Source organism: Ceratotherium simum, chromosome X, assembly GCF_057802395.1.
Source record: "Ceratotherium simum simum isolate JZ-2026a chromosome X, ASM5780239v1, whole genome shotgun sequence".
NCBI classification, from domain to species: Eukaryota; Metazoa; Chordata; class Mammalia; order Perissodactyla; family Rhinocerotidae; genus Ceratotherium; species Ceratotherium simum.
This window is the reverse complement of record NC_141940.1, coordinates 68,330,901-68,346,943: the sequence shown is the minus strand read 5'-3', so window position 1 is coordinate 68,346,943 and position 16,043 is coordinate 68,330,901. Positions and strand designations below refer to the sequence as shown.

The 16,043-nt window shown below is 35.9% G+C and overlaps 1 protein-coding gene across 1 annotated transcript in view; it reads right to left on the bottom strand.

Moving 5' to 3' along the window:
- ATRX (ATRX chromatin remodeler) overlaps positions 1-16,043 on the bottom strand; it is a 192,191-nt gene that overhangs the window by 75,447 nt on the left and 100,701 nt on the right. Inside the window, exons 14-17 of the mRNA XM_087427779.1 lie at positions 10,106-10,236; positions 9,484-9,572; positions 9,183-9,355; positions 2,093-2,246 (exon numbers count right to left, since the gene is read on the bottom strand). Coding sequence (XP_087283905.1) covers positions 2,093-2,246; positions 9,183-9,355; positions 9,484-9,572; positions 10,106-10,236 — 547 coding nt within the window. The remainder of the gene's footprint in view (positions 1-2,092; positions 2,247-9,182; positions 9,356-9,483; positions 9,573-10,105; positions 10,237-16,043) is intronic.

Here is a 16,043-nt window from a genome sequence, read left to right as displayed (position 1 = left end):
TTGTTAGGTTTGAAAATTTCCATAATCAAATGTTGGACAAGTAAAGAACAGTGGTGATCACAATTCTGGAAATGCATAGTTTTATAGTCTTAACATTGATAATATCTATCAGTTGGGCTTATAACTAAAAATGATCATAGTAAGAGTATTAAAAAAAAAAGCAGCAGATATGTTCTATTTTCAACCAGAGGAGAAACAGCTATAGGGATAGAGTATAAACTAAAGATAAGCACATGTTTTCTAGTGATTTGAAGTATTCAACTATAGGTAGCCTTCCGAGATGGCAAATATTCCACCATAGGAAAGGCTAGGAGAACATCTATGATGAACATGGTAGAAGAGATTCTTGTACTGGTTAGGAAATTAAAAGACCACTAAAATCCCTTTCATACTCTTAAAATTCTTGTATGGTACCCAAATAAAAATTAATGTTAAATTACAGAAGTTGATAGCAGAAAAAACCATGAGCATGTCTAGAGCAATAATCTCTCCTGACCTTTCAGGTACTCTGAACTCAAATATCCACTTTCTACCTGACATCTCTCATGGATATCTAATAGGCCTCTCAAACTTAACATAGCCAGAGCAGGACTCTTTAATATCTCTAATAAACTTAGTTATCCCCTAATCTTCTCCATTTTAGTAAATAATACTATAATCCATCAGCCACTTAGGCTGGAAGCCTGGGATTCATCTCAGGCTACTCTCTTCTTCATAATGCCCTGCATTTAATCTACCAAGTCCTGTTGTTTCTACTCCAAAACAACACCCTTTATTTCCACTACTACCACTCTATTCCAAGCCAACATCATTCCTTATCTGAACCACTTGTTTCTGTATAAATAAAGTGGCAATATACAACAAAAATTACTTTTAGTGAGTACTTACTAGGTGCCAGGTACGGTGGTTAATAAAAAAGAATAAAACAGTCTATGTCTTCAAACAACCCACTATCCAGTGAAAAGACATATACGAGTACATTAGAATATGTTAAGAGTAGAGTAGAGGTATATTAAAAAGTGATATGGAAATACAACAGAGGATCTACCTCTTTCCAGGAAAGTTAAAGGAACTAAGTTTGGAACTTCTTTAAGATAAAAGATTGTTTTATTTTAGCCTTATGTTAAATTGTTATTAAAAGCACCACAGATAAATTTTAAAAATATTTTATGATCAGATGTTGGGACCTTATAACAGCATAAACAATAAGCATGGTTCAAAACTTTAAAAGTATGCTTCTCTTTTTTTTTTTTTTTGTGAGGAAGATGAGCCCTGAGCTAACATCCATGCTAATCCTCCTCTTTTTTGCTGAGGAAGACCAGCTCTGAGCTAACATCTATTGCCAATCCTCCTCCTTTTTTCCCCCAAAGCCCCAGTATATAGTTGTATGTCATAGTTGCACATCCTTCTAGTTGCTGTATGTGGGACGTGGCCTCAGCATGGCTGGAGAAGCGGTGCGTTGGTGCACGCACGGGATCCGAACCCGGGCCACCAGTAGCGGAGCACGCGCACTTAACCACTAAGCCATGGGGCCAGCCCAGAAAAGTATGCTTTTTGAATAGTAATTTGATAGATGAGATTGGGGGGGTGGGGATGCAGGGAAGAGAATGGGTGCACAAATGTTAGAAGTAAAACAAACAGGAACAAAAAACAAAGGAGAAATAATAAAGAAAGAATAGTCAAAGAGGTGAAAGAAAATAAAGTCTGAGAGGTGTCCACTAGATTTGGGGATTAAAAGATCACTAAGTGACATTAGAAAGAAAAATCTCAGTAAAGTGACAGTAGAAGCCACACTGCACGGATTCAAAAATGAGTTTAAAGATGGTGAAATACAGATATCAACTAGAGGCTTGGCTCAAGGAAATAAGTTCAAGGTGCAATCGCCAGAAGGGGAAAACAGCACTGAAGAAATAACCAGAATATGCACTCAGAACTAGTGGCTTAGAAGGAAGATAGCTGTCTGTCACTATACTAATCAAAGAAATTACATCCTTAGGAAAGAAGAAAACAAAATAGATTTCTTCCAACTGTTTAAACAATAGAAAGGTTATCAAAAGGTTTATTTATATAATAAAAATAGGAAAGAACTTACACTTTATCCCCAATTTCCTCTGCCATTCGAAGAATTTCAAAGAGAAGTACCATTTTTCCAGAATGCTCTAAAACCTCAGCATCAGCATCTGTAACAAAATCTTTGTACCAGTCTGGAGCTGGGCTGCTTGGATTAGAAGAGGAAGTAGCTTTACCTAAATAAAATAAATGAAACATAAATAAGTAGGTAAATAAGGAAAGAAATTGAAAGACCCCTAGAGAGGGACTAAGAAAGAGACCAAGAGAAAACAGATATAGACCAACCCAAGGAGAGAGTAAAAAAGAAAGAGACTGAGGGAGTTGGGAGAGGTGAACGAAACACACACACACACTCTCTCTCTCTCTCTCTCTCACGCCTAGAGAGAAAAAAAGACCACTCCAGGAGAGCAAGAGCTCTATACTGAGAAAGACACGAGGTGGGGAGTGGGGTAGAGGGAACAAACCCATCTTGGGAGAGGGAGAGAAAGAGACAGAGGGAGTCAGACAGACACACACACACACACGCATGCAGAGGAAGAAAGACATGGGTGAGGGGGCCGCACTAAGTGAGAGAGTCAGCAAGAGACAGACCCTGAGAAAGTGCAAGCATGAGAAACAGAATCCAAAGGGAGGGTACTCAGAAAGACAAAGACCCTAAGACACGGAGCCCCCCAGGCCCTGAGAAAGTATAATCCCCAAAACACACTCCAAGAGACAGGGAACAGGAGAGAAAGAGACCTAGAGACCCAAAGTGAGACAGAGAGAGAGAGGAAGGGAGGAAGGGAGAGAGGGGAGTCTGACTGACTCAGAAATCAAGAGAGAAAAGATCTTAGGGACAGGAAACATTTCACTATGCTATACTAGAATTCTGGAAAACTCAAACAAGGATTGATCCCAGAATCATCATATCATGTTAAATCATTTTGTCCTTATTTTCCCCACAAACTTTGACTATAAGAGGTATTAAGAATAAAGTAACACAAAATAATCTATCCAAATATAATATCTAATCATAAACAGTTTAATTCAAAATAAAGACAGGTTTAACCTGTTTTCCTACCTTCTCTCCACTGATTTTTTTTTTTGTGAGGAAGATCAGCCCTGAGCCAACATCCATGCCAATCCTCTTTTTCCTGAGGAAGACCGGCCCTGTGCTAACATCTATTGCCAATCCTCCTACTTTTTTTTTCCCTTTTTCTCCCCGAAGCCCCAGTAGATAGTTATATGTCATAGTTGCACATCCTTTTAGTTGCTATCAGGCCACCTCAGCATGGCCTGACAAGCTGTGCGTCGGTGCATGCCCGGATCCGAACCCGGGCCACCAGTAGCAGAGCGCGTGCACTTAACCGCTAAGCCATGGGGCCGGCCCCTCCATTGATTTTTAATGCAAAGTATTTTAAATGTTTATATCTTTTTGTCATAAAATATTTCACATATTCAGAAAAGTATATAGAATGTAACGAACAGTCGTGTTCCCATATCCCATCTTCCCCAAATTTTAACACTTGTTAAATCTGCTTCTGATGCAGTTGAAGCCTAATAAGTGACCCTACCCAATCCCATTCTCTTCTTTTCCTCCCTTCTTTCTGAGAGGTAACTAACTCTAAATTCTATATTTACTATTTCTGTGTATGTTTCTATATTTTCACTACATATATATCCCTAAACTGTACATTATCTTTCATGTTTTCAAACTATACGTAAATGGTACCATACGGTTTGTATCATTCTATGACTTACTTTTTCACCCAATGTAGTTTTTCATTTTTCACTCAAAGTGAGACTTACTCAGTAATTCTAATTGCCATGTAGTATTCCACTGCATGAATATACCAACATTTATTTGTTCTCCTGCTCAGAGACATTTAGATTATTTCTAATTTTGTGAAATAACTGCAATGAACACTCAATGTTGTTATATTTTTCTAGAATGTTGTCTACTTCATCTAAGTTATAAATTTTCTGGCTTATAATTTTTAAAATATTACTTTAAACATACTTATTTTAGTCTTTATCAAATAGTTCTATTATCTGAGGTTCTTGAGAATCTAATCATGCTGCTTATGTCATGTGTTAACTTTCGTCAGGTTGACTGCTAACTTATTTTGTTGCTAACTTTTCCTAAGGTTAATTGTCTCCTCAGGTATGCTATAATTCTTAATTGTCATTTCACTTTCAGTGTAGCTGTAATATGTGAGAATCCTGCGTAGCCTAGGTTGATACATCTCCACAGTGATTCTGCATCTGCTTCTGCCAGGTGCTCCAGGGGATCACCAACCCAGATTTACTTTTGAGGTTAGTATTCAGCCTGAGATATTTAGACTACGTAATGTAAACTCAAACCATAAACTATGTGAGGGAAAGCCCAAAATTATGAATTCAAGGAAACAATTTTTCCCACCCCAGAGCCCAGGGTAAAACAGATAAGCTTCCTTGTCATCTCCCTGGAGTGATGGGCAAATTTTTTTCTACCCTATTCTTCACTGGAGCATGTACCCTTTAAAAAGATTCAGCTTTAATCTAGGTTCTAAGAACTCTCCACCTTATTGAGGGTTCAAGGTGTTGTATCCTATTCTTGGGTAGGTGAAAACCAAAGCTGCTAATCTCAAGACTAGCATACCCCTAGGGCTTCCATAGCATACCTTCTTGAATTTATTGTTTAGGTTGTCAGTTTCCTCTTTGTGCCTCGGTCCTGGTGATTTCCACTACTTTCAGAGAGCTCATTATGCATTTATATTCAAACCACAGTGAACTATTGTCTAAACATGTTACACATTTACAAGATTCCATACCTTTCCTCGAATGTCTTATATTTCTTTCTTCCCCTCTTTGCCTGACAAACTTCTATTCATGCTTTACTATATCTTCAAGAGTCAACTAAAATTTCACCTTAGGAAAGCCTCCCTGCAAGGTTGGCCCTTGGCTCTTGTCTGGAAACTTGAATGGTAAACAGTTCCCTGTACCGATATAAAACTTTCCCTGATAAGAGTGGCTCACTGTGCCTAGACTGTGTGTACAAACAGTGTGGTTTATTCTGAACACCTGTTTTCTTTCTGGGAGTCTGAAATTTGGTAAGAGCCAGGTAGACAGTGCCTATGTGACCAGTCCCCCCAAAAAATCCCTGGGCACTCAGTCTCTAATGAACTTCTCCGGTAGACGACATTTCACATATGTTGTCATACTTTTTGCTGGAGAAATTAGCACAAGTGTGACTACACTAGGAGAGGACTCTTGGAAGGTTATGCCTGGTTTTCTCTGGACTTTGCCCCATGTGCCTTTTCCTTTTGCTGATTTTGCTTTGTACCCTTTCATTGTAATAAATCATAGTCCTGAATATGTCTATATGCTGAGTGCTGTGAATCACCAAACATGGAGACGGTCTTGGAGACCCCTGACACATAGTTTATCAAGCAAATGTTGGCTAAAGTCCTTTCTACAATGAGTCAACTGGCAAATAACCTGTGCCTTTGGAAAATTCTGCAGATCCACAGATTACGGACAACTTCAGCAATGGTTACCCAAATTTACTAAAGATAATTTACCTAAGGTGAAAATGTCAGCAATAAAAAAATGCTGGCAGAAAGTTAGTAAAAATGTGGCAGCTAGATAAGAAGTCTCAAAGCTTAGCACAAGTGACAATTTCTGTGCAAATACAATAGATTCCATTCTAATTTTGATCTTACTGGATATAATCACAACACCTTAACAATAATGTCTAAAAAAATAAAAAGTGATTCAGAAAACTATGGGCTACTCCAGTTACTAAATATCCTGAATATGTAATTAAAACTTACAAATAGATATTTCATGCTGAATATTCTTATTTCATCATCCACATGGACTAATCATTACTTCTGTTTTAACTCTGTGTTTTGTATATATACATGATAAATAACAGTGAATCAATCAAAGCCACTCCTTAATATCCACTCTGGATATCATAAAATGCTTACAAGGTAAGGCACAAAGGGAATACAAACAAACAGAAGACAAAATCTTTACTCCTAATTTCTTGAAACATTCTATATATTTAACTATCATATTCGCAAGATACACTGTAGTTTTAAAAAGAAAAGCAGCATATCATTAAAATATTATGTGTATATAGCAGTAGTAGTAGTAGAATGGTAAGCTCCATGAGTACATTTTGTTCACTGATATAATCCAAGCTTCTAGAGCAGTGCCTGGCACATAGTAAGCACTCAATAACTATATGTTGAATGAATAAATGTGGTATATTAGGGCTAATAATATGGTTCTACATCATATACAAGAATGCTATCACAAAAGTTTATACCCATACGATAAATTATATACATTTTAAAATGTAAATGCTTACCAATAAAGCTTATTCTAAAAATACTGAAATAATAATAAATTGAATATTTTGAAGTAGTTTATATAGTCATTTCCTCATCACAAAACTGCTCTTCTAATAAAATACTAAAACGCAGAAATGGGGATGCTGTAAGGAAAACTTAAATGACTTATTCAAGATGCTGCTTCTCAGAAAATTCAGAAAGCTATTACAGAAGAACTAAATAGCAGCTCTTTGAAGTGAAAATGAAATATGCAATGAAAATCATATTATAGCTCAAATATAGCCACGCACTTATTTAATATCCATTTCAAATTCCAGGTGAAACATTTTGATCCTTTAATATTTCGTATTCATATTTTCTTACATTTACTATAAGAAAGTGATTTTTTTAAATTGATGTTTTAATAGTTTTTAACATTGTGAAATTTCGGGTTGTACATTTTTGTTTGTCCATCACCATATATATGACTTCCTTCACTCCTTGTGCCCACCCCCCACCCCCACTGCCCCTGGTAACCACAATACAGTTTTCTCTGTCCATGTGTTGGTTTATATTCCACATATGAGTGAGATCATACAGTGTTTGTCTTTCTCTTTCTGGCTTAGAAAGTGATTTTTTTTTTAAGTTACACAGTACCAGCTATACAGTCACGTGCCACATAATAATGTTTCAGTCAATGAAGGATCACATAGACAAGAGTGGTCCCATAAGATTAGTACTATATAGCCTAGGTGTGTAGTAGGCTATACCATCTAGGTTTGTGCAAGTACACTCTATGATGTTCACACAAGGACAAAATCACTTAACAATGCATTTCATAGAACTTATCCCCATCATTAAGCGAAGCATGACTGTACATATGTTCATATACTATGATCTATTCAGCCTTATATAGAGTTAATCTAGATCTAAAGAACAAAAATAGATTTTTAAAAATATTTTTTTCATCTATTTGTTCTGGAAAATGTTTCTGATAAACTATACATGTACATAGCTGCAAAAAATATAAAATACACCCATAAATGAATGACTTCTATTTGACTGCACACAGCTAAAATGAAACCAAGACCCTAGACAAGTAGTCAAAGTTTGTCATTTGGAACCCACAGCCTTCCCTGTCTGCTTCTAAGTTCACAAGATGTTGCCACCCACCCTCTGCCCCCATTTTTTCCAACCTTTTTCACATTACGGAATATATGGAAAGCAATAATACTTATACAGCACACCAGGGAAAATGGAAGAGGCTACTCATTTCTGGAGGTGACCCAGCTGCCTCAGACCCCACCTGTACTTCCAAGTGATGAAGGGATCAATACCTCAGCATAATTTATGTAACCCATTTACAACACAGGATGAGACATGCTGGTTAGTCTATTCTCTTTCTTCTCTTAACCATAAGTTATGAGAAAAAATTTCAATGAGAATATTTTTAAAAAATCATTCCCAGAAACACATAAACTTTAAGCTACTTATTTCTAATTATGAGATGAGAGACTGAGGAGAATTTTAAATGAAAAGGCATATTGGGAGAGCAGGGGAGGAGATAACAGGAGCTTCCCATTACCTTAAATTAAACTATAACCATTCCTTTACTAATCTTAGAAAAATATTCTTTAAATCTAATCGGAAGATGAACACTGATAATAAACTGTCTTTATGGGGTAATAGGAGAGAAGAAAGATGAGGGAAATTTTGTAGTTTAATTTTTACTATTCCCCTGATTTCTTAGAGAACTAAGCCAGGGTCTGCAGTTAGGCTGCCATCTGTCTTTTCCAAGGAGGTACTGAAGAGAGAAATGTTTATCAAGGAATCGCCCAATTAGTTCAGCTGCAGGCCTGAGACCAGCTAAGCTTGTCTGAGTGCAGGATCATGACCTAGCTGACACCCACATCTCTCTTCTCTTCACAGACGGTCAAGTGCTTTGCTCCATGACTCCCAAATGCCAAATATTTAGAGCTATTTACACTGTACTATCTCTAGATATTTGATATTTCAAATATTCAGATATTTGGCCCCAGTTATGGAGTTCCCAGACACCCGGTCAGTGCACTAGGAGGATATAGAGCCTCAACACTAATTCTTCAAATGTAGATATGGGTAAAGGCAACTTTAGCCATTGGGAAGTTCAATCAAAGACTTGCACTGTGTGTACACTCATGCACAAGAGAAAGAAAGAAAGAGAAAGTGAAAGAGGTAACACAAGCTGTATCTGATACAGGGGAAACCTAAAGTAGACAAAAATTATAGATTATGAAGAATTACTAAGGAAAAAGACTAAACCATTAAAACTAGTTTTACTATATACAATTAATTACAATCATAGTTAATTACCTGAAATGCTTCTAGTTATTTATATGTAGTTAAGTGAAAATATCATGGTGGCTTTGAGATTGGATGTATCTAGGTCTGAATCCCACTTCTACCAATCATTCATAAAAATAAAGATATCAACAACATTGCAAGGCTGCTCAAGAAAGAATTATGACAGCTCACAACGTGGAGTAAAAATAATACAGAGTTCAGGTATATACATGTAAATAAACATTAGTTTTTTTTTCCTTTCCTCTTAAATACTGGAGAGAGCACAATGGCTTGCTTGCAATTAAACATTCATCAGATATTTGTTGTTATTATGTATACCTGATTATCCTAGATGCTTACCAATTGAGGGAAGATATTCCTTTGAGCCAATTAGTGAGGATAATTAATAACTGAAAAAACCACTGACATGATGACTTTATATTTTCTAAATCAATGCTCCATGATAAAGGCAACATTCATTAGACTCACTTTCTTCCAGTTTTAAAGAGACTGAGGGATTGTTTCCTGTTTCATCCACATTTCCTTCACCACCTCCTCGAGATCTTGAATTCCAGACTTTAATCACTTCAACATCATTGTCACTGCCGCTTCCACTTGAGCTACTATCTTTTTTCCCCCTTTTCCCCTTTGTTTTCTTCTTTCTAAAAAAAGAACAAATTCACACTATTAGGAAAGCATAGTAAAGATACAAATGTCAATTATCAGACGACAAGCAGCAAGTAGGGATTTTAAATGTGTCAACACAAGGCACAAAAAGAATTTAATTTACTTTGTATAATCATCGGAGCTTAAACTCATGGAGGTTTCATCAGAATCTGAAGCTATAAATTCATCCATACTGTCTTCATCAAAATATCCCTAGAGAAAAAAAATGATGAATGTTTTAATAGTTTATTTCAACTTATATTAGAAATTATAATGATGTTTGCTTATTCCATTTAAGGATAAGTTAACTGTCATGAGATAAGGAAAAACTGAGGAACTATGATAGATTAGAAAAAATTAAGGAGACATGATAGATATGACTACTAAATGCAATGTGAGGTCTTGGACTGAATCATGGAAAAGAAAAAGAACATAAGTACAAAAACTAATGAAATCCAATTAAAGTCTGTGGTTTAGTTAATAGCGTTGACTCAATGTTAATTTCCTAGTTTTGATCATTTTACTATAGTTATGCAAGATGTTATGATTAACATTTAATACTCCTTCCATAATCATAATGCATTCAAACATAGAAATTAGCTAGAAATAAAATAGGTTGAATTACTGCCCCACAAAGCAAAATAAAATTCAAATATACAGTAAATTCTATACAGATCAACCTTTTTGCTAAAGTTATTTGGCTTCCAACAGATACCTTTTAGTCAATTTTAAGTAACTTGATTTACCTTATTTTCTTTGCTAATGTAGTCTAGCTGCAAACACCAAGGATGAGTCCAGATTCTACTTAACATCTGGAAATCTTGGAAAAGTTTTGCACCTGCCTTTCCTCTTCCACCTTCACTGCTATTACCCACACCTGATCAAAATAAAAAATGTTAATGTTAAGACATAAGAATTCTCTATTTCAACCAAGGTATTTCTAAATTAGGGGTTTTAACTTTATCTGTGCCATGGACTCCTTTGGCAGGGTAGAGAAGCTTACAGACTCTCTTCCTTAGAATAATGTTTTGAAATACATAAAATAAATAGGATTACAAAAGAAACCCATTATATAGAAATTATAAAAATATTAAAAAAGAAATTTGTGGTATAGTAATATATGTACTTTATTAAGGCATTAAATAAATATAGCAGCAAGTCTAACAATTAATCCAAAATTTTGAAGTATTGACAAAGGTAAATAATTTTGAGAAATCAGTAACAACAATAATATGTAGAAATATTTCTGATTTCTATCAGTAACAAAATCACAGTTATCACTACTACTACTATGGTTTTTTGCATACATTCATAGTTGGAAAAAATGCTACATTTTTGTTAGAGGTTAGTGAAAATTAATATTTAATTTTTTCTTATTCAGGTTCATATACCTCCCTAAATTCTATCCACAGACCCTAAATTACAAACTTCCATTTTAGATAAAGCCTCTCTCTGTGTACAATCCTTTAGCAACTCTTTCCAACTATTCTTACACACACAAAAAAATGTACTTCTAAAAATTATATTTTTCATGTTGAAAACATTAGATTTCTTCGGTCCAAAGTAATTTCAACAAAATTATATTTTTTCTATGAAAATGAAATGAATGCACATTTCGTTAATATGACAAAAGTATCAACGGGGTAAAACGCAAAAAATCAAAGCTAATTTTAAAAAAAACATCATTTAAGCAACAACATATTTTTCTCTTCCCAGTTTTAAAAGATGTAAATTCATCAATAATTAGTAATCCTGCCTCTATGAGTGACAAGATAAAATTTAGTAATGATATGAAACACTAATAAAAATGCATAAAGATCAGGTACTGATTATTTTGCCTTCTTAGACATAGTTCCACTGTGTATGACACCAATCATTGCTGTAAAAATGAGGTATCTAATTTCTTGATATACAACTGTTCATAGTATTCCCTTATAATTCCTTAATTTCTGTAAGGTCAGTAGTGATGCTCTTTAATTCCTGATTTTAGTTATTTGTGTCTCCTCTATTACTTTGTAAGTACAGGTAAAGAGTTATCAACTATGCTGATCTTTTCAAAGAACCAACTTTTGGCTTCAATGATTTTCTTTACTGTTTTTCTTTCCTCTTTTATATTTATTTCTGCTCTAGTCTTTATTATTTCCTTCCTTCTACGTGCTCTGGCTTTAGTTTGCTCTTAGTTTCTTAAGGTAGAAAGATAAATTTAAGATCTTTCTTTTTTAATATAGGCATTTACAGCTATATTTCTCTCTAAGCATTGCTTTACCTGCATCCCATATTCTAGTACCTTGTGTTTTTGTTCTCATTCACCTCTAAATATAATTTCTCTTGTGATTTCTTCTTTGACCCTTTGGTTATTTAGGAACGTGTTATTTACATTTGTGAATTTTCTAACTTTCCTTCAGTTATTGGTTTGTAATTTCATTCCAATGTGGCTAAAGAAAATATTTTGTGTGATTTTATCCCTTTATATTAATTGAGGCATGTTTTATGGTCTAAAATAAGGTCTATCTTGGAGAATGTTCCATGTGCACCTGAGAGTAATGTGTATTCTGCTGCTGTTGGATGGAATGTTCTATAGATGTCTATTAGGTCTAATCGGTTTATAGTATTTTTCAGGTCTTCTATTTCCTTTTTGATCTTCTGCCTAGCTGTTCTATCCATTATTGAAAGCCTTATGAGTTTTTAAAATTAATGTGAGAGAGAGATATCAAAAGAAGTAAGCTAAATTTAACTACCATTTTATTCTCCAAGAAAGACTGACTATAAAGTCAGTTTTTGTTTTGTGGGGGGAAAACTACTCTTGTACATATCATAAACATCTTCTATTATAGAAAATCTTCATAAGACTTTTAAGCCTAACTGGCTAAGGCAGAAAAAGGAAGGAAATTTTAAAAAGGAAAAACTGAAGTTTCCTCTACCTAAGCTATTGATTTGTATTAGAGTTGATATTCCTTGCGGAGAATGGGAACCCCACTGAAAAGGATATGCTAATAAGTTGGTCAAATAAAAATCCACAGAAAAATGTTCTCTACTCAAGAGTATTGACAATTATTATTGAATCACTCTATCTTTTTTTAAAAAAAATGTTTTGACTCCAAGTGGCTTTATTTGGAAAAACAAGCACCAAAAAAGGCAAGTGAATACATAATGAACTAAGCATAACAATCTGTTATTGAATTGAACCTCATTTACACCTATGGTTTCTACACAAGGTGTTATCATGGGGTCTGTGGTAAACTAAATAATGGTCCCCCCAAATATATCCACATCATCATCCCAGGCACTCATTAATGTTATTCTATATGGCAACAGGGACTTTGCAGATGCAATCAAGATAAGGACCCTAAAAGGAAGAAGACTATCCTAGATCATCCAGGTGGGTCCATGCAACCAAAATGGTCTCTATAAGAAGGAGCCAGAAGTGAGAGTCAGAGAAGGTGATGTGACGACATAAGCAGAGATTGGAGTGATGCATTTTGAAGATGGAGAATACAGGCAGCCACCAGAAGCTAAGAAGGCAAGGAAACATTTTCTCTCCCCAGAGCATCCAGAAGGAACCAGCCCTGCTAACTTTAGCCCAGTGAAACTAACATTGGACCTCCAACTCCTATAACCATAAGAGAATAAATCTGTGTAGTCATAAGCCATAAAATTTGTGGTAATTTTTTACAGCAGCAACAGGAAACCAATACAGCATCCTAGTGAAATGTTTATCAAACCTGGTGTACAACAGAATCACCTGGGAAGTTTGTGAAAGATACAGATTGCTGGATCCTATTCCTAGAAATTCTGATTCCCTAGATCTGTGATGAGGCACAGAAATCTAAACTTTCTAAGAAGCTTCTCGGATAACTGTCATGCTTCAAACCAGGGTACAAGTCAAAAAAAAGTGTTCGGGGGAAAACTAACTGCCTGAATTAGTTTCCTAGGGCTGCCATAACAAATCACCACAAACCTGAAATCTTAAGACAACAGAAAGGTACTCCTTCATAGCTTGGAAGTTCAGAAGTCTGAAATCAGTCCCACTGAGCCAAAATTAAAGTGTCCAGAGGGCTGTGTTCCCCGTGGAAGCTCCAGGAGAGAATTTGTTCCTTGCCTCTTCCAGCCTCTTGTGGCTGCTGGCATTCCCTGATTTGTGGCCACATCACTCTAATCTCTGGCTCTGTGGTCACACTGCCTCCTCTTTTATGTGTATCAAATCTCCCTCTGCCTCTCTCCTACAGAAACACCTGCAATTAGAATTAGGACTCACCTGGGCAATCCAAGACACTCTCCTCTTCTCAAGATCCTTCATTTGATAACCTCTACAAGAATCCCTTTTTCTTATAAGGTAACACAGGTTCCAGGAACTAGGACCTGACATCTCCAGGTGGCCATTATTCAGCCTACCACACTGCCCTAGTGCCCTTCGAGGCTATTTAGGAATGAAGACAGTAGCACTGAAGCAAACTTTCCAAAAATACAAGATTAAATCTTTTTATATTCAAATCCCCTTTTGACTCTTTACAAATCACAATTACACTATTAAAAAACAACCAGTCTCAAGGCCGGCCCCGTGGCATAGCGGTTAAGCGCACGCGTTCCGCTGCTGGCGGCCCAGGTTCAGATCCCGGGCGTGCACCGACGCACCGCTTGTCGGGCCATGGGGTGGTGGCGTCCCATATAAAGTGGAGGAAGGTTGGCATGGATGTTAGCCCAGGGCCAGTCTTCCTCAGCAAAAAGTGGAGGATTGGCATGGATGTTAGCTCAGGGCTGATCTTCCTCACAAAAAACAAAAAACAAAAAACAACCAGTCTCAGTAGAGTATTCTGATAATTAATGAGGCTATGATAAGCAGGGAATTGGGGGTGATCATAGTAATGTACCGTGGGCTATAGATATAATAAATTTTATACAGAGTTTTCCCAAGTCCTGAAAATTATTTCAAAGAATCTTCCATGTAAATGATTAAAAAGGATTGATCTAGAGAGCTTTACGGGTGAGTGGCCACTAAGAATTTGGAAACACCTTCTAGGATTTCCACACACAGTTTATCACAAAATCTTTACTAATGAAATAATTCCTTTGTACTATCTCAGAAATCTGATTTTCTATCCTCTAATGCTCATTAAGAGTTAACTGCTAGGAATCAAGAACACTTTTGAGCATAACAAAAATTTAGGAAAGCCTGAAAACCCAAGCAATGACACTCATACCTAGAGGTGCCAGAAGAATTCTACACATAATGAACAATAAGCCAAAAAAGAATATCTCATTAGTATTGGTTATTTCACTGCCACGATACACCAATGTTGGCCCTATAAAGCTGACTTGAAGAAAATGGCTTGGTTCTGATTTCTAAACATATGCTGTTACACCTGTTCAAGTCTAAATCTAAACCTTGTAGTCATACCACCTTCTAATTAGCCACACTATAGGAATCTCACATAAAAACTACCATCCTTGAACTGTCATGCAAAGACCACTAAAACTAGTTAACATTCTCTGGCATATACTTATTTTATTTAGGCAGAAAGCAGAAGAAACAAAAGAATAATATTTTAAGTACCACAGAGCTCCCGGTTCATATCATCAAACAGTCCGTCCTTAGCCCAAATTCCTACTACCTTAAGAGTTTTAAAAGCCTTGAGCACAGAGTGTAACATACAGGGATCCCAGACTAATAATATCCTCAGACCCCTCAGAAACAACTGCAAATCCTTTCTGAGGTAACCAATCTTTATCCTAGGCCTCAAAGAATTCCCACATATAATACTCCAAGGGATATTAGGAACTTGTGGTCAAAAGTACTTAAAAACATAGGGAAACAAGGCAGCATGCCTGAAAACCAAAAGAAATGAGAAAGTGAGAGATGAAAGAGACCTATAAGGATTTCAGGAATTGGAATGCAGACATAGACTATAACTGTTTGTTTAAAGAAATGTTAAAAATAATCTTGAAAATATATGAAAGACACAGGAAATCATAAAGAACAAACAATTAGCTCGAAAATAACTGAATAAAACTTGTGTAGATAAAAAAGTAAGCCACTGAGTTTTTTAGAAAGTTTTATTGCGATACAGTTCACAAATAACACAATTTACCATTTAGAGTATACAATTCAATGGCTTTTAGTATATTCACAGACTTGTGCAACCATCACCAAAATCCAGTTTCTAAAACATTTTCATCACCCTAAAAGGAAACTCTGCACCTCTATGCCATCATCCCCCGATTTCCTTATTCCTCTCACAGTTCTAGGAAACCACTAATCTACTTTGTCTCTATAGATTTGTCTACTCCGGACATTTCACATAAATGGAATCATACAATATGTGGTCATTTGTGATTAACTTCTACTTAGCATATGTTTTCAAGGCTGATCCATGTTGCAGCATGCATCAGCAATTCTTTCCCCTTCATTGCCGAATAATGTTCTATTATATGCATATACCATATTTGTTTATCCATTCACCCACCAGTTGATGGACATATGGGTTGTTTCTAGCTCTTGACTATTATGAACAATGCTGCTATGAACATTAGCGTGCAATCTTTGTGTGGACACATGTTTTCATTTCTATTGGGTATACACCTAAAAGTGTAATTGTTGGGTCATATGCTATACTTAACTTTTGAAGGAACTGCCAAATTGTGTTCCGCATCAGTTACACCATTTGACATTCCAAACCAGCAACATAT